Source organism: Leopardus geoffroyi, chromosome E2, assembly GCF_018350155.1.
Source record: "Leopardus geoffroyi isolate Oge1 chromosome E2, O.geoffroyi_Oge1_pat1.0, whole genome shotgun sequence".
NCBI classification, from domain to species: Eukaryota; Metazoa; Chordata; class Mammalia; order Carnivora; family Felidae; genus Leopardus; species Leopardus geoffroyi.
Genome location: NC_059335.1, coordinates 3,931,303 through 3,948,659, shown reverse-complemented (window position 1 = coordinate 3,948,659; position 17,357 = coordinate 3,931,303). Strand labels below are relative to the sequence as shown.

Here is a 17,357-nt window from a genome sequence, read left to right as displayed (position 1 = left end):
TCCCCCCACACCGGGCAGAGCGGGGGGCTCATTAGCAAACACGGATGGGGAAACCGTTTTATTTAACGACTTTCCTATGTTCTGATAACTGGAAACCCCCCACTTGCACACCACTGGGGCCAGACTACATGGCTCTAGCTAGGTGACCTTGGGCAAGTCATTTGAACCAGTCTCCATTTCCTTACGTGTAAAAATGGGGTTAACACACCCACGTTACACAGTTGTTACAAGGATTAAATGAGTTAATGACCTGTAAGTACCTAATGGTGCCTGCTCCCTAGTAAGTATCACTGGTGTACTTTGTTTCAAATAACTTAAAGGCCATGTTCCAGTGCTTTCTTCCAAATCTTTGCCTGATGCCAAGTATTGACAGGGTCCTTGTCCTCAGAACTCGGTTCCCCTCCCTCCCTCCCCCCCTCCCCCGGTTCTTTCAGGTTCTTTGAGCAGTTCAGACCTTCATTCAGAACCAGTCCCCCGCTTCCCCCCCCACCCCCAACTGCGTCTCTGACACTGACCAGACTTACTGTCCCATCCTGGTTTGGTCCCAAGTAACCTTCCAAGTACCTTTCAAGGCATCGATCCTCCAGCAATACCCACCCCAGCACTGTCACCAATAAAACGTCTGTCCCGACGGCGTGCCTGGATATGGACTCAGCCTGTTCCATTCTCTAGGACGGGGGAACGGTCGCAGGGTTTTGCGAAGACTAGAGGCTAGGCCAGACTTCGAGCACCAAGCACCAGCTCAGTGCTCAAGCCGCAGCCGTCGTGAGAAGTCCTAGTTCACTTTGTAAACGAGGCCGAGCCTCTAGCGCACGTCCTCTCTGTGCCTCCGTTTCTTCTAAAGGGGGCAGGATGACCTTTCCTGCCCAGGAAGAGGCTGGTGAGGGTGGAGGGAGTCAGCTGGTGCATGCAGGGCCCTGGGCCCCGTGCCTGGCCCCTCCTTGGCCCTGAGATCTGTCCCCTAGGTCTGTCGGTCCAGCCCAGGTCCCCAGCCACCTCTGCGTCCACTCACTGACCACCTTCTCCCCTGGCCAGGGCACCTACATCTACTTTGACTACGAGAAGTGGGGCCAGCGGAAGAAGGAAGGCTTCACCTTTGAGTACCGCTACCTGGAGGACCGGGACCTCCAGTGACACCGGCCCCCCCCTCCACCCTCCCCTCCCCCCCGCATGCTGATCCCCCTGCCCAGGTGAGGGCCTTGCCCTGGGAGACTGGGGGAGGCCCCAGGCCATGGGGCAGCCCTCTTCCCCAGGAAGCAGCCCCACCCTGGGGGCCGGGGGGCGAGGGCTGCCCCCTCCTCCCCTCCCCAGTGAGGGACATTTTTTGGTAAACCTATTTTCATTTTGGAAAATATTTATGAATAAATAGTTTTATATGACGGCTGGCAGCTGCGGCCTCTCCTATCCCCCCAGGAGTCCGTAAGCGCTGGGGTCTTGTTGGCAGGGCGCCGGGCCCACTGGGGGTTGAACTGGGAGTTGTACCGCCCCCGCCGTTCGTCCATCTCCACAGGCTGTTCCTCCGGGGGGGCCGTGCCCCTCACTCGGGCCAGCAGGGCCTCTGCCCGAGCACGCTCTGTTGCTTCCCGCCGGAGACGTTCAGCTCGAAGCTGGTCCAGGGATGGGCGTCTGGGGGCACAGGAGTCTGGTTTAAAAAGCTCATAGGCCCCAGAGCCGCCCCCCCCCCCCCCCCCCCCCCACTAAGGAGGAGCTGCCACCCGGACCCCGTGCCTGCAGCCCGCTTGCCTGCGGGCCAGAACTGGCTTCGTGCAGTGCGTTAAGACCCCAGCCTCCCCCTCTGTGGGCTCCTACCACCCCCATCTTTAAGAGCAGCGCTCTCGATCTGGAGGGGCACCCAGCAGCAATCAGCTGTGACGATGAGCACAGCTGGGGCCTCGGTTTCCCCTTCTGTAGAAGACAGGAGACTATGCCAGTTCTGCTCAGGGCTTTGTCCTCCTAGAGACACAAACCTGCTCTTAGTGACCCCGTAGTTCTCAAACTGGTCTCAAGGACCCCCGAGAGCTTTATGTGCCTGGGGGTTTTATCTGTTACTATTTAGCATAGAAGGAGCAAAATCTTGAAAACGAGGCAACATCCCTCGATTTACCACAGCAGTGTCTGGAAGCCACTGCACACTCAAGACTGAAAGTTCACTGCCTCTGCAGACCCCCAGACACGGTGCCCAGGCCACCTCTCTGCCCAGCCAGCCCCCGACGCCACCCGCCCAGCTTCCTTACGCTTCCGGCCGCTGCTTGTCCGGCCCCTCCTTTCCCTTTCTGCTGTGACCACCATCACCACTGTGCCGCCTCTTCTCCTTCAAGTGCTTCTGCATCTCCCGCAGAGGGTCCAGGCGCTGCTTGATCTTTTCATCTGGACCTGGGCCAGGTGGGGGCGCCCCCCGCCCTGGGGGGAGCTGGTACCAAGGTGGTTGAGTCTGGGCTTCCGCAGCACTCTGGCCCAGGTAGGTGAGGATCCCCAGAGCTTTCTCCTGCCTCTCCTGAGGGGACAGAAAATAGGGAGGTGCAGATGTCAAGAATGGCTCCCGCAGGGAGGCCTACAGGGGATACCAGGACGCCCAAGGCTCCCGGGCGAGGCAGAACCAGTTTAGCCAACAGGTGCTGGAGAGAGGTCACGAGCCAGCTCTGCTATGTTCTAGGGACACAAAAGACCAGCACAGGTGAGCCTCCAGCCCTGGGCACAAGTGCAGGTTCAGTAACAAAAAGCACAGAAGGGAAGGACAGGTGGTGCTCCTGTAGGGTTCAAAGGCAGGCATCTTTGAGGATATAATTTGAAGACAAAGCAGCAAGCAAGGCGCAAAGGAGGGAGGCAAGTTCAGAGTTGGGTGGGAATCCCCGAGTAGGCGAGTGACAGGATCCGCTTTACGCCGACAAAGCTCCTGGACACTTCCCAAACCCCAGCAGGGCCTGGACGCCAGGCCAATGGGTCTGCAACTAGCAGCCACTTCCAAGTGACTGCAGGCTTGGATGGCAATAAACAGCACTTCTGAGTGCTAGGTTCCGAGACCCCTCTGGGTCCTCTTTATCAGCTCACTTAATCCCCACCCTCACTCCATACTCCTGTTAGTCACGGAGTCACGGGAGGACAGACGCCCCCAGCCCCACCCATCACTCATGAGGTGGGAGCCCAACTTACTTTCTCCTGTCGCTTTTCTTCCTCGTACTCTTTGTTGCCTCTGGTCACCCCTTTCCCTTCCTCTAGCAGCTCCCGGAATAGGTCCACAGGGCCGGGAGTCGGGGCTCCTGCCTCTGCTGCTTCCAGCTCAGGTAGTGAGTTCTGACGCCTGGCTTTCTTCCGTAGGAATTCTGTGCGGGCCTGGGGAAGAGTCAGTCACAGGCACAACATTGAGAACCTCGATGTGATTCACATAGGTGTGACGCTGGACCACAGAAAACGCGGTCCTTAGTGCTGGGGGTTCAGAAGAGGCACCTGTCCCAGCCCGCGGCGGGCGTGGGGGAATGCGGGACACCTGGTTTGTAAGCTGCCTCCTTCCCCAACAGTCAACCAGCAGGGTTCCCAATCTCGGGTGGAGACAAACAGCCCAAAGTATGCCAACAGGCGATCTGGATTACAGGCAGGGCTCCATCCACCACGGCGTGCAATCTCTACCAATAAGTTAATTTTAAAAGCCCAGCCCCTCTCGAGGTGCAGTCAGCTTTGAGGATCAGATTCACTAAAGAACAAAACTACGTATAAGCAGGAGGTTAGGAGTTACACGGAAAGCCCCTGGAGCGGGGAGGGCAGGGAGAGGGCTCACCCCCACAGCTTGAGAGACTGCAGGTCAAATGCTCTGCACCGGGCGAGCATACAGTAGATGCTCAACAGGGAGGTTGTGCAGGCAAACTAGTCCGAGTTTCCTTGAACTGCTCAGGGGTTCACTTTTCACAGGCCGCTACTCTGTACCAGGCACTCTTCGGCCTCGCGAAAGACACAAGTGGGGGACACCAAGACAAAGCGGAGGCCTAGGCGGGCCCCGCACGGTGGACACAGGCACAGGTGGACACGCGCCTCCAGCGGCGCCCAACCCCTCCTACCTCACGGGATGCACCGCGCCTGCGCGCCACCCCCACTTCCGGCCAATCCCAAAGCGCCTGCGCGATCGGCCCGGGACGCCCCTCCGGCCGCGCTCGGGGCTTACCTCCTGCTGAGCGAGCAGCACTCTCCGCTCACGCTCTTTCTCCTCCTCCCGGGCCTGAGCCTCGTCACGCCGCACACGGGCGACATTGTCTTTGTTCCGGACGTGCCAGCTCTTCTTGGGCAAGATGTTCATGGCGTCGTAGCCGGTCACCCACTGGCAGGCCCGCCTCCAACCACTTCCTATTGGCGAGAGAGTGCCCCTCCCTGTCGTTCCTGTTTTAGCTACGGATTGGGCCTGGGCTGATTGCCACGCCCCCAAGTCCGTAAGGAGAGCTGACTAGCTGAGATGCCCGAATTTGGGTTGGTGTAGCCTAGCGACCGCCTCCTACCAAGGTTCTGAGCCAATCACATGTCCCCGCGCTGTAGCCTGCCGGACGCGGCCGCTAATTGGCTGGCACGTCTGTCAAGTCTTGTCGAGGCCAATTCACTTGATTGGCTTGTGCCCGACTCCTCCCCCGCCCCGCTGCAAGATGCAATTTACAAACAACTCTCTGCAAGCTGGGCCATCTTTATTGATAAAAGAGAGACGTTCACTGGAGTCCAAGGGTGGGGGAGCTTCAGAGTCCTGGGAATCCCCGAATCCCAAGGCTGTTAAGGGCATGGGTTTTCTCCACTTCCTCCATTTTACAGATGACGTGCCGGAGGCTTACAAAGGGTCTAGGGGGGGCAGGTCTGGGTCAAAGTGGGACATCGTCCTGAGCAAGGGTAGGGGAGGTCAAAGAGCCCCGCTGGCCGAGCTCAGTGCCACAGCGCGCTGTGCCAGGAAGACCTTATTCTGCGCCTCCTACGTAAAGGGTAAAGGGAGGTAGAGGTGAGACGCCTCTCCCCACTGTTTCTTTCCATATCCAGGACCCATTCCCAGGAACCCGATCTGGCTCACCGTCTCTATCTGGCGTTTGAGCTCAGAGATGAGACGTCCATATGAGTTAGCCAAGACCAAGGTATACACCATCAGGATGCTGGAGGAGACAGCAATGGAAGCCACACCCAAAACGCTCTTAGACTATCTTCAATGCATGGCCCCTTAGAAACCAGAGACCTGGGGCGCCTGGGTGGCGCAGTCGGTTAAGCGTCCGACTTCAGCCAGGTCACGATCTCGCGGTCCGTGAGTTCGAGCCCCGCATCAGGCTCTGGGCTGATGGCTCAGAGCCTGGAGCCTGTTTCCGATTCTGTGTCTCCCTCTCTCTCTGCCCCTCCCCCGTTCATGCTCTGTCTCTCTCTGTCCCAAAAATAAATAAACATTGGAAAAAAGAAAAAAAAAAAAGAAACCAGAGACCTGGACCCCTAGCCTCCTCCTTCCTCAGACCCAGGAGTCCGGGACCCCAGCCGCCTCCTCCCTCAGACCCACAAGTCCACGCCCCATCCTCTCCTCCTGAGACTCAGGAATTTGGGTCCCCAGCCCTTCCTCTCTTAGAAACAGGCAGCGGGGGCCCCAGAATACACAAACTCAGACCTAGGAGTCTGGGCCCGCTCACCTGGAGATTAGCAGAAGAGGCACAGCAAAAGCCTGGGTCCCCAGGAAAAAGAGAAAGTTCTGGGTGATCCGAGGGAGACTGGAAATTGACTCGGGGATCTTGGCCCAGATGGACGACTGACCTCGGAAGGGGCCACACAGCTTAGAAGGTGGGATCCTGAAGAAGTCAGAGACAGTGCTCAAGGATGGTCAAGATTCAGAATCCTGGATGACAGCGAAGGGATGGAGGGAGGAAGAGGCAGGCGCCTCTCACACTTACAAGAAGATGCTATAAAGGACGGGAACAGCAGAGATGGTCAGACCCAGAAGAAGGACCAAGGGGAAAAAGAAGTTCACTGTGGAGGCCCGAAAGGTGCGGGACGCCGGAGAGCAGGTGGAGAAAAGGGTGAACTGGGGGAGAAGGGGGAAATCTGAGACACAAGAATCTGAGCCCTAAGCCTGTCCTTTCTCACCATCCAGGAGTCTGGGTCCCTGGTGCCCCCATAAGTCCCTAGACCTTTGCTGCTATCAGACCCAGGATTCCGCGCCCTTCTTTCCTCGGACCGAAAAGACGCCCTAGACCCCTCCTCCCAGATCCAGAAGTCTGTCCTCCAGACCCCTCCTCTCTCAGGATCTAGTGGTTGGGGACCCTCGCAACCCGCCTCCCCCACAACTCAGAAGTCCATCACACTCCTCACCTTCTTGAAATAGAAAAGTAGCAGGAACTTGACCGTGTTGAGCATAGGTAGTAAAGGGCAGAAAAAACTCCCTACCCAGACCACCGTCTGCGCGTAGATGAGTCCCAGCACCTCGTCGGGCACCTGGAACTCCTGGGTTCCCACCGTGCGTCCCAGCGGCCCGGGACAGAGGCCACAGAGCAGCCTGAGGGGCGGGGCCGGGCCGAGTCAGAGGAGCCTCCACCGCCCCACCCACCAATCAGAAGGGAGCAAGTCTGAGGAGGGGAGGAGCTTTCAAAGTCCCGGAGGGCGTGTGCCCAGAGGCGGGGGCCCAAGGCGGGGTAGGGGCGGGGCCAGGAGAAGGAACTAGGTACCAAGGGGGCGGGGTCTGCGTGTCTGGGCGGGATTGTGGAAGGGGCGGAGCTATCGCGAGGGGCGGGGCTCTCACTTCCGAGGAAACTGGATGAGCAGCATGACAGCCAGTCCAGTCAGCAGATCAAAGATCAGGAGTTTGTACATCTCCTGCCCCAGCCGAGTCTCCCAGCACTGAGGAAAGAAGTCACGGGTCAGAAAGACCTCAGGACCCAGGAAGCTAAGGGCTAAGCATCCAAGTTTCCAAATCGCAAGCCTATGAGATCCTTGCAATCCTTTCTCTGGGAATCCTCAGTTTTCTCGAACATCCCTACCCATGTCCTCAAGAGGAGGGGTGTTCTAGCACTTTAAACCTGGAGTCTGGACCCACCCAGCTCCTCCTCTCCTTCAGGGGGGCCCAGGGTTTGGGGCCCCTCTCTTTCCTTCTCACCGGTAGCTCTTTGTACTTGTAGCCACAGGTTTTGCACTCCTCAGCCTCAGCATTGCCCCCGCAAGTGATCTGATCCCAAAGAGAGAAGAGCAACACCAGCAGGGAGGCCAGGCGGAGAAACACGGTCCTGGCGGAGCCGATGGAGGGAAGGGAGAGGAAGGGGAATCAGCACTGACTAGTGCTCACCATGTGCTGGGCCCCTCCTGTGCGGGACACACTCACCATTCTCCCCATTTCACAGATGAAGAAACTGAGGCTCTGTAAGAGTCAGGATCTGAATACAGAGCTCACTGGGCCCCAGATCCTGGGGACTTCCGTGCCTTATGAACTATAGCCAGCGCCCTTCAGACCAGCCCTGCCATCAAACCCCCGCCCACCCTGCAAAGGCTAGAACCTGAGCAGGATAAAAACAATCTGGCGGCTCCTGGTATAGCCCTCCAGCGGGGCGATGAGCTTGAACACAGGTGGCAGCAAGAAGTTGACCCCAGAGATGAAGATGGACGGAAGGTAATCCACCCCAAGCTTCACCAGTGGCATCTGCTGGACAAGGGGCGTCTCCTGCGAGAGAAGGTGGACCAAGCAGAGAGGCTCTGGGGTTCTGGAGGAACGCCCTCCCCCAGCCTCTTCCTTCAGCGCCCCGAAGGCCGAGGTCCGAACATACACCCCCCTCCCTCCTCTCCAAGATCGCAGGAACTCTAGACTTCAGGCCCTGCAACCTTGGAAAGGTGAGCCCAGGCCCGCAGGACTCCCCTCTCCCAGGACCCTCCGCACCTGCAGCTTCACAGTGGCCCCTGTAGCCCAGTAGACCCCGTAGAAGGCTGCTCCCAGGATCGCAATCACCAGCAGATTGAGCAGAACCCGCACCGACCACACCTTGGCTTGCTGGCTCAGGGTCCGCACTGCTGCCTGGCGCCGTACCACGGCCTCTTCCAGCTCCACCTGAAGCCGAGAAAGACGGGCATTTGGACTCAGTCCCCCCCAGGCCCAGCCGGTGGTCCAGAGCCCCTGCTCAACTTGAAGTGATACAGCACTGTCCCTCTGAGGACTGCTGTAATCCTTGTCCCAGCCCCTCCATGGCCCTCTAGGTCACCATTTAGATCTCCCGGCCCCGCCCCTCCAGAGACCCACCCAGCACCGCGGGCCACGCCCCCCAGACCCCCCACGCCCCGCCCCTCCGAGGCCCCGCCCCGCGCCCAGTTCCCGGTTGCTGGCCCGGATCTTACCCCGAGGAGCTTCAGGCCCCGCAGCCTTCCTGCTGCTGGCTTTTCCCTGTGCCCTTTGACCTCAGGCATTAATATTGTGGCCTCTTCCCAGCCCCCTCCTTTCCCAAGACCCGCCTCCTTAGAAGAAAGCTCCACCCGGCATCTCTGCGAGCCGCATCCCTGGGCGAGGCCCCGCCCCCTCCGGTCCCTGTGTGGGTGTAGACCCCCACGCGCACCTGCAGCTCGTACAGGATGATGCGATGGCGCAGCCGCACGTGGACATCCCCACGGAGCCCGAAGTCCCAGGCGCTGAACACGCGGTGGCTGTAGCTGGTCAGGGCCCCGGACTCAGCCAACAACGTCTGTTTCAGTCCTGACACGGAGCTAAGGGAGGGAAGGGCCAGGAGACAGGATGTGGAAGGTCAGCCCCCTCCTATGGGACAAACAGAAGACGAATCCTAGGGCCTCGGGCATCTGGCGAGCTGCTACCAAGCAGAGGAGTCAGAAACCAAGAGAGAGATTCAGAGGCAGACTCGGGAACACAGACACCGGAGAGACAGAGAAAGACAGAAACCCAGTAGAGAGGGACAGAGCTCCAAGAGAAGGGGACAGGACCCAGAGTGAGACAGAAAAAGACCCTGGGGAGAGGCAGAAATTTAGAGGGGACAATGAGACCCCAAAGGGGACAGATTCAGAGGAAGGGGGACAAACAGTGAAACAAGGAAGAGGAAATCTAGAGAAAGGAGTCAGAGACTCAGAAGGACAGATGTCCAGAGAAGGGGGTTGGGGGAGAAAGACTCAGAGAAAGGAGGACAGAGACTCGGAGAAGTGGGGCAAAGACCCAGAGGGGGGACAGACACGCAGAGAAAAGCGGACCAGGGGGCTCCGTCTCCGCATCCACCGGCCTGGCGTGAGCCCCCAGCTCCCCTTCCGTGGACACCTGTGGAAGGACTGACACCTGGTCTCTGCCTCCACCCGTGCCCTTTTGAATCCATTCTGTTGTTGTGCCCGTGGAACTCTCTTTTTATGCAGATGAGACATTACTGCCCTTTAAAACCTATCCCACAGCTTCTCCTCGTTCTGACATTTAGGCCCCTTCATCGCACAGCCAGCCGGCGCGCACCTGACCCAGCCCCCACCTACTTGTTGAAGCTCAAATCCTGTCCCTCCCCCTCCACTCCCCCCCCCCCTCCCCGCCCCGGCCTTTCGGGTCTTAGAACACTCCAAACCTCTTCTCACCACAGGGCCTTTGCCCTGGCAGTTTCCAGTGCCCGGGATGTCCAGGTCTTAGCCGCTCGCCTGGCCCGTTCCTTCTCATCTTTCTGGGCTCTCTGTATGGGTCGCCTCCTCAGATAGTCCTTAACTGACCGCTCCATTTAATGAGGGTCCCCGCCCATTCTCTATCACGGGGTGGTGGCGAACTACGGGGCCAGTTTTTGTAAATAAAGCTTTATTGGAACACGGCCACGTGCACTCATTTACTTACTGTCGACAGCTGCTTTAGCCGGACAACAGCGGAGTTTAATTCACACGGAGACGGTGTGGCCGGAAAAGATGAAAATATTTCCTATCTGGCCTTTATCGAGAAAAAATTGCAGCTCCCTGTCCTATCACCTCGATCATAGCATCCCATCTGGTTTCTATATGGGGCTCCCAAACTGAAATAGCTGATTGGCTTTTAAAAATTTTTTTAAATATTTATTTTTGAAAGTGAGAGAGACAGAGTGTGAGCAGGAGAGGGGCAGAGAGAGAGGGAGACACAGAATCGGAAGCAGGCTCCAGGCTCTGAGCTGTCAGCACAGAGCTCGACACGGGGCTTGAACTTACCGTGAGATCGTGACCTGAGCCAAAGTCAGACGCTTAACCGACTGAACCACCCAGGTGCCCCTGGCTGATTTGCTTTTCAGCAGAAAATTGGCTTATTTATCTCGCAGTTTATCTCCCCTCCTGAACTGTGAGCCGCACAAACGTGGGGGACCTTCATCTGGTATCCCTGGGCCCTGGCACAGTGCCTGGAGTTTAGACGGCACTCCACTTTATTTTCTCCTCCCCTGAGAGAACCCCCAGGCTTGCCTGAATGCCAGCGAGTCCCACGTTTGCGTCTCCAGTGCAGACCGGACTCCAGAGCCCACATGTGACTGCCTAGTCATCATTCCCCTCGTGTGTCCAAAGCCATCTCAGAATCAGCCGGCCGAAACCACACCCCCCGCGGGTGCTGCCCTTTCCACAGCTCTCCCCGTCCCACCACAGCGCTGCCCCTTCCAGAGGCTCGACACCTGGAGACATTCCTAACTTCCCACTTCCGCCCCCCCCCCCCCAACCCACCAGTCGTTGGGAATCCTCTGGGCCCTGCTCAACAGGCATGGAGCACCTCCCTCTTGTATGCTGAACAGGTGAAAGCAGTCCACGGTGTTGACACAAAGCATGGTGGGGGGGGGAGTTGGGGGAGAAACGTGGGAGCTTGAAGAGAGATCTTGAGGGGCTTCTGGAGGCTGGTCAGGTTCCATTTCTTTTTTTTTTTTTTCAAGTTAAAAAAAATTTTAATGTTTGTTTATTTTTGAGAGAAAGAGAGAGTGAGCAGGGGAGGGGCAGAGGGACAGGGAGACACAGAATCCAAAACAGGCTCCAGGCTCGAGCCCGACACGGGGCTCAAACCCACGAACCATGAGATCGTGACCTGAGCCGAAGCCGGACGCTCAACCGACTGAGCCACCCGGGCACCCCATGTTCCATTTCTTGATATTCAGGGGAACATACCAAGCCCTACCCTCTGGTTTCTGCATGTTTCTGGATATGTGTGATATTTTTAAAGTGAAAAATATAGAGGGGTGCCTGGGTGGCTCAGTTGTTTGATCCCCCGACTCTTGATTTTGGCTCAGGTCATGATCTCACGGTCTGTGGGTTCGAGCCCCACGTTTTCTGTGCTGACAGCTCAGAGCCCCCTTCAGATCCTTCGCCCCCCACCGTCTCTCTGCCCCTGGCCCACTGTGGCCTGTGCGCGCGCACTCTCTCTCAAGATAAATACATAAAGACATGATAACGTAAAGACATGCAGGCGTCACCTAATGCCAGGGTGGGAATCACGTTGCAACACATAAATGTATCAAATCAGCACCTTGTACACCTTAAACTTACAGTGTGATTTAGGTCAATGATATCTCAAGAAAGCTGAGGGGGGAGGCAAGGGAGGGAGGAAGGAAGGAAGGAGAGAAAGAGATCCGAAATTGACTCCTGCCACCACCCCAGCCTGGAGCAAACCACCACTGTCTCTTGCCTGGATTATCGCCACAGCCCCGTCACTGTTGCACCTGCTGCTTGCGCATCCCCGACTCTCCTCCCTTCTCTCCTTCTTGCCCCCCCCCTTGTCCCTCCTCCGTCCACCACAGAGCCAGAGAGGAAGCCTTTTGAAACCTAAATCAGATCGGGGTGATCTGCTCAAGAGCCTGCAGCGAGTCCCCTGGCGCTTGGAGAGCAGCCACATCATTTACGGAGTGGGGCGCATCCCCCGTGGCTCTCCCCACCTCCCCGTGCGCCCTCCGCCACGCATCGCTGCTCCTGCCTTGCTCTGGCTGTGCTCTCTGCCTGCAGTGCTCATTCTCCGGGTATTTCTCTGACCAGACCCCTCACCCCCTCAACGCCTTTATTTAAACATCTCGTCTCATCCAGGCATCCCTGGGGGACCCCTAAATGCAGCAGCCTGGCGCATTCTCACCAACGGCCCGCCTCACCTGCTGCATCTGTGTCCGGAGCCCCCCTCACCTTCTAACGCACTGTATCATTGACTCATTTACAGCTTATTACTTATCACCTGTCTCCCCCTGGTAAACTGTCAGCTCCCCCAGGACAGGACTCTGTCTGGTTTCTGTTCGTGTCTAGAACCACGGCGGCCGACACGTAGTAGGTGCTTAATAAACAGCTGTTGCCGGAACGAGTGAATCACCCGTTTGTTTCCTACAAAGCATGCTCCCCTCCAGAAAAGATGTCGTTAAATTTGTGTGGTTAAGATCTTACCTTCCCGCTCTAGACTCTCAAGCCACGGGAAGGAGAAGCTTCCCAATTTGTCACTGTCTTTAGCACGAATGAAACGTTTTTAAGTGTGATTTCAACTCCAACTGAGAGAAAAGGATCACGGAGGGAGACTCCGGATTCTGGGGGCGGGGTCTGCTAGCACCACGACTCCCTCCCCGGGGTCCCAGGTGTCACTGACCGGTGGAGGATGAGCACCAGGTGCAGAAGGCCAATGACAAAGACGGAGCACAGGTAGGCGACCGCTAGGTGTCGGCGGGGTGGGTAGAACCCATAGAAGAGAGGAGACCATTCTAGAAAACCCTGCCGAGGGAAAGGTCACCGTGGGGCTAGGCAATGGGGGGTGGGGCACCCAGGCTCGGGGGTGTGGGTGGGTGGGGGTGGGGTCTCCCAGGGACCCAGGCACTCACCACTCCTGAGAGCAAGCTGAAGAGGTGGGTGGGGAAGGTGACCAGGCCTTGGGGGTCGGGGTTGTAGAAGCCGCAAGGTGAGGAGGTGTCAGGGCCAGGGGGACCGGGGGGCGTCCCCTCCAGCCAGGTGGGCAGCAGTGTCATGCAGGCCTTCAGCACGGACGCCAGCACGTTGAGAAGCAGCAGGAAGCGGAGTAGCGAGAAGTAGGACTCGGTGCCGGCGCCAAACTGGCCTGCAGGGGGCGCCACAGAGGCGGGGGGCTGCTTTCTGAGTCTGCAGTCCCTGCCCTCCTCCCTCAGAACCGGGAATCCTGCTCCCCAGCCCCTCCTCCCTCAGACCCAGGGGTCCTGACCCCCAGCCCCCTCCTCTCTCAGACCCAGAAGTCATGGTCCCCCAGAACCTCCTTCCTCAGACCTAGGAGTCCTGGCCCCCAGCTCCTGCCCCAGACCCAGGGGTCCAGGCCCTTAGCCCCCTCCTTCCTCAGACCCAGAAGTCATGGTCCTCTAAGACCTCCTCCCTCAGACCCAGGAGTCCAGGCCCCAGCCCCTCCTCCCCCAGACCCAGGAGTCCAGACCCCCGACCCCTCCCCCCTCAGACCCAGCAATCCAGACGCCCGGCCCCTCCTCCCTCAGACCCAGGAGTCCTGAACTCCAGCCCCCTCCTGTCTCAGACCCAGGAGTCCTGGCCCCCAGCCCCTCCTCCCTCAGACCCAGGAGTCCTGAACCCCAGCCCCCTCCTCCCTCAGACCCAGGAGTCCAGCCCCCAGCCCCTCCTCCCTCAGACCCAGGAATCCAGGCCCCAGCCCCCTCCTCCCTCAGACCCAGGAGTCCAGCCCCCAGCCCCGTCCTCCCTCAGACCCAGGAGTCCTGAACCCCAGCCCCCTCCTCCCTCAGACCCAGGAGTCCAGCCGCCAGCTCCCTCCTCCCTCAGACCCAGGAGTCCTGGTCCCCAGCCCCTCCTCCCTCAGACCAGGAGTCCTGAACCCCAAGCCCCTCCTCCCTCAGACCCAGGAGTCCAGCCCCCAGCCACCTCCTCCCTCAGACCCAGGAGTCCTGAACCCCAGCCCCCTCCTCCCTCAGACCCAGGAGTCCTGGTCCCCAGCCCCGTCCTCCCTCAGACCCAGGAGTCCTGACCCCCAGCCCCCTCCTCCCTCAGACCCAGGAGTCCAGACCCCTCAGCCCCCTCCTCCCTCAGACCCAGGAGTCCAGCCCCCAGCCCCCTCCTCCCTCAGATCCTGGAGTTCTGCCCCCAGCCCCTCCTCCCTCAGACCCAGGAGTCCCAACCCCAGGCCTCCTCCCTCAGACCCAGGAGTCCTGGTCCCCAGCCCCTCCTCCCTCAGACCAGGAGTCCTGAACCCCAGGCCCCTCCTCCCTCAGACCCAGGAGTCCAGCCCCCAGCCACCTCCTCCCTCAGACCCAGGAGTCCTGGTCCCCAGCCCCTCCTCCCTCAGACCCAGGAGTCCTGGTCCCCAGCCCCTCCTCCCTCAGACCCAGGAGTCCTGACCCCCAGCCCCCTCCTCCCTCAGACCCAGGAGTCCAGCCCCCAGCCCCCTCCTCCCTCAGACCCAGGAGTTCAGGCCTCCAGCCCCCTCCTCCCTCAGACCCAGGAGCCCAGGCCCCAGCCCCCTCCTCCCTCAGACCCAGGAGTCCTGACCCCCAGCCCCCTCCTGTCTCAGACCCAGGAGTCCAGACCCCCAGCCCCTCCTCCCTCAGACCCAGGAGTGGGCCCGCCCCAGCAGCCTCAGCCCTGCCGCACCTCCGATCCTTTTCAGCGTCCACGCCCAGGGCTGCCAGGCGTGCAGGCGTTCCTGGGTCTTCTCCTTGGACCTCCGAAGCCGCAGGGCCCACTGAGCCACCCTGGAACCCGATCCCTGGGCCACTTTGTCCCTGGCATGGCTCTGCCTGGTACAGCAACAGATTCAGAGACAGAAAATGAAGGGCCTGGCAGCCCCGAGCGGACACCCCCAAAGGGAGGAGCACCCCGCCAGTGGGACCGGGCTGGGATGCTCTCCAGCGATAGGAGCAGACACGTAAGAAGCCAGGCGGAAATCAGAGGGTGCAGGGGTCTACTGGGAGTTCCAGAACAAGCACGCTCACGCCGTGCTCTTTAGGGATGCGCCCCCGGTGGAAGGCAGGGAAGTGATCGTCACACAGGACCTGTGTGGGGAGATGGGGGGGGGGTGACAGGGGCAGGTGGGGGTGCTCCCCAGGGCGGAGTCTCCTGCCGCAGGTGCAGCCTGCCCGGGCGCTGGCCGTGGGAGTACTCCCGGGCTGCGCAGGGTGCCTCCTGCACTTGTCTGGAGGCAGGTATCATAAAGGAAAAGTGAAAAGGAAAGAAGGTTTGGTTTGGTGTTTGTCCCTGTTCCTGGCGCGGAGCGATAAAAACCCTTGGGAGACCAAGTGAAGAGATGCTGGTGTCGTCTGCAGCGGAAACGAGGTGACTTTTGGACTCCAGCTAAGAGTCCTGGGAGGCTTGCCAGGGAAACCACCCGCAGGTGTGGAGGGGGGAGGGGCTTGGAACCTGCAGCCCCACCCCCGACCTCCCGGGGGAGCAGCGGGGGCTGGAGGCGGGGTTCGATGGCCCTTGGCCCAAGATTTAATCAAGCCCGCCCGTGTAGGGGAACCTCCACAAACACCCGAAAGGAAGGGGTTCAGAGAACAATTTCAGGACGCGGGGCCGCATCCTCAGACGGCCCTGGCACTTGCTTCTGACGTCGTGCAGCTCGGGGCTAGGAATGCACGACGCTCTCGCGCCCTCCGAGAGTTCCAGCGCCGCACTTTGCTTGGAGGAAAGAGCCACGTGGTCTGAGCTTTACGCCAAGCGGGCTTAGGAAAGGTTTCCTGGGAAGGCTGTACTCCGGACAGCGCCGGGAGCCCCTTGTTGACCAGGCATCGTCCCCCAGCCCAGCCAGCTCTGTGGCGGCAGGGAAAGGAGGAGCAGTGACAGGCGTCAGTAGGCAGGAGACAGACACAGAGACACACATCAAGCAGAGAGGAACACACAGAAAGAGCGAGAGCGGAGACAGAGAACGTGAGCCCGGAGGCTAGAGAAGGGAGTCCCAGGGTCGGGGAGGCAGGACTCCCCGGAGTCAGAGAAGCAGGGACACAGGCAGGGGGAGACAGAGGACACCGCGTAGACTCGGCCCACAGCTGGGTGGGAAGCGGGAGGTGAGCTTCACCTGTGGGTCCGGCGGGCCTGCATGGGCCAGGGGAGTTCCCTGGAGGGGATGGGTTCTCCCAGCTCCTTTTGGGCGGCTTCGGCCATGGCCTGGATGTTGCTCTCTCCATCTTCTTCCTCCTGCCCCGATGCCCCCCAGGGGAGAACCCCGGGTCCTCGGTACCGAAGGGTGGCGGCACTGGGGAGCTCATTCAGCACAGAGGAGAGCGACGGGCCTGGGGCAGGGGAGCGGGGGCTGGGAGGGTGCAGGACTCGCAGCCCCCAGCCCCTCCTCCCTCAGACCCAGGAACCCTGAACCCCACGCCCTCCTCCCTCAGACCCTGGAGTCCTGAACCCCACGCCCTCCTCCCTCAGACCCAGGAGTCCTGAACCCCACGCCCTCCTCCCTCAGACCCTGGAGTCCTGAACCCCACGCCCTCCTCCCTCAGACCCTGGAGTCCAGGCCCCAGCCCCTCCTCCCTCAGACCCAGGAACCCTGAACCCCACGCCCTCCTCCCTCAGACCCAGGAGTCCTGAACCCCACGCCCTCCTCCCTCAGACCCAGGAGTCCTGAACCCCACGCCCTCCTCCCTCAGACCCTGGAGTCCTGAACCCCACGCCCTCCTCCCTCAGACCCTGGAGTCCAGGCCCCAGCCCCTCCTCCCTCAGACCCAGGAACCCTGAACCCCACGCCCTCCTCCCTCAGACCCAGGAGTCCTGAACCCCACGCCCTCCTCCCTCAGACCCAGGAGTCCTGAACCCCACGCCCTCCTCCCTCAGACCCTGGAGTCCAGGCCCCAGCCCCTCCTCCCTCAGACCCAGGAACCCTGAACCCCACGCCCTCCTCCCTCAGACCCAGGAATCCTGAACCCCACGCCCTCCTCCCTCAGACCCTGGAGTCCAGGCCCCAGCCCCTCCTCCCTCAGACCCAGGAGTCCTGAACCCCACGCCCTCCTCCCTCAGACCCAGGAGTCCTGAACCCCAGCCCCCTCCTCCCTCAGACCTTGGAGTCTGGGCCCCCCAGCCCCTCCTCCCTCAGATCTGGGAGTGCAGGACCCAGGGCCCCTCTGCAAGCACCCAAATGTGGGCCCCCCAGGGCTGAGGAGCCCATTCTTCAACTTCCTTTTCTCTTATTCAGGAGTTTGCAACCCTCACCCCCCCTCCCGCGAGACTGGAATCTGGACCTCCAGACCCCTCTCCAGGACGCAGGAGTCCCACGCCCTGGTTCCCTTCCCCCACCCAGAAAGCCAGGAACCGAAACCATCCCCCTTCTGCCCTCTGGACCCTGGAGTCCAGGCTTCCATTCCCTGCTTCCCTCAGGACGCCCCCCCCCCCACACCCCCCACCTGCTCTGGCCCCCCGGGGTGCCGGCCAGCCTCCGGAGGAGCCCCAGGCCTCCGGTTCCCACGTCGGGCCCGCTTCCATGGCCCCAGGTGCGACTGTTTCCGTCTCTAGCGGCCGGCTGGGCGGGGACTGCC

At 60.2% G+C, this 17,357-nt stretch overlaps 3 protein-coding genes across 14 annotated transcripts in view; 1 reads left to right on the top strand and 2 right to left on the bottom strand.

Moving 5' to 3' along the window:
• The window catches only part of CNOT3 (CCR4-NOT transcription complex subunit 3), a 14,473-nt gene extending 13,094 nt beyond the window's left edge, over positions 1–1,379 (top strand). For 4 of the 8 annotated variants that reach the window (XM_045441554.1, XM_045441552.1, XM_045441553.1 and 1 more), the window contains exon 18: positions 1,036–1,379. In XM_045441554.1, the coding sequence (XP_045297510.1) occupies positions 1,036–1,134 (99 nt within the window). In that variant the 3' untranslated portion in view covers positions 1,135–1,379. Of the gene's footprint in view, positions 1–434 lie in introns of all 8 variants that reach the window. The other 4 variants (XR_006702426.1, XR_006702425.1, XM_045441555.1 and 1 more) reach the window with 2 other exon arrangements.
• LENG1 (leukocyte receptor cluster member 1) lies at positions 1,356–3,822 on the bottom strand. The gene is made up of 4 exons (XM_045441335.1): positions 3,817–3,822; positions 3,151–3,330; positions 2,235–2,494; positions 1,356–1,626 (listed from the first exon to the last, which is right to left on the bottom strand). The coding sequence occupies exons 1-4, from the start codon at positions 3,820–3,822 to the stop codon at positions 1,356–1,358; spliced, it is 717 nt and encodes a 238-aa protein (XP_045297291.1).
• TMC4 (transmembrane channel like 4) lies at positions 3,219–17,357 on the bottom strand. Of its 5 annotated transcripts, none has more exons than XR_006702423.1 (15): positions 17,226–17,357; positions 15,902–16,115; positions 14,479–14,624; positions 12,723–12,955; positions 12,494–12,615; positions 8,523–8,670; positions 7,856–8,023; positions 7,479–7,642; positions 7,085–7,211; positions 6,731–6,828; positions 6,304–6,487; positions 5,886–6,016; positions 5,628–5,783; positions 4,154–4,332; positions 3,219–3,330 (listed from the first exon to the last, which is right to left on the bottom strand). XR_006702423.1 is itself a non-coding variant. In XM_045441548.1 (15 exons), the coding sequence occupies exons 1-15, from the start codon at positions 17,302–17,304 to the stop codon at positions 4,300–4,302; spliced, it is 2,082 nt and encodes a 693-aa protein (XP_045297504.1). In that variant the 5' UTR covers positions 17,305–17,357; the 3' UTR covers positions 4,188–4,299. The 5 variants fall into 5 exon arrangements, 4 of the variants coding, with proteins under 4 accessions (XP_045297504.1, XP_045297505.1, XP_045297502.1 ...); XM_045441548.1 differs by lacking the exon at positions 3,219–3,330 and adding an exon at positions 5,033–5,111 and having other exon boundaries at positions 4,188–4,332; XM_045441546.1 differs by lacking the exons at positions 3,219–3,330; positions 4,154–4,332 and adding exons at positions 4,645–4,936; positions 5,033–5,111.

Bases quoted from the DNA above. Each gene is read 5' to 3' on its own strand.
- TMC4 (XM_045441546.1), bottom strand. From the start codon at position 17,304: ATGGAAGCGGGCCCGACGTGGGAACCGGAGGCCTGGGGCTCCTCCGGA. The intron at 7,212-7,478 runs GTTCTAGCCTTT...CGGCTCCGCCAG, and splicing joins ATTGTTTTTATCCTGCTCAG to GACCGTGTTTCTCCGCCTGG. The intron at 5,784-5,885 runs GTAAGTGTGAGA...TGACTTCTTCAG, and splicing joins GTCCTTTATAGCATCTTCTT to GATCCCACCTTCTAAGCTGT.
- LENG1 (XM_045441335.1), bottom strand. The intron at 2,495-3,150 runs GTAAGTTGGGCT...CTGTCCCCTCAG, and splicing joins AAGAAAAGCGACAGGAGAAA to GAGAGGCAGGAGAAAGCTCT. The intron at 1,627-2,234 runs GTAAGGAAGCTG...CTGTGCCCCCAG, and splicing joins GACAAGCAGCGGCCGGAAGC to ACGCCCATCCCTGGACCAGC.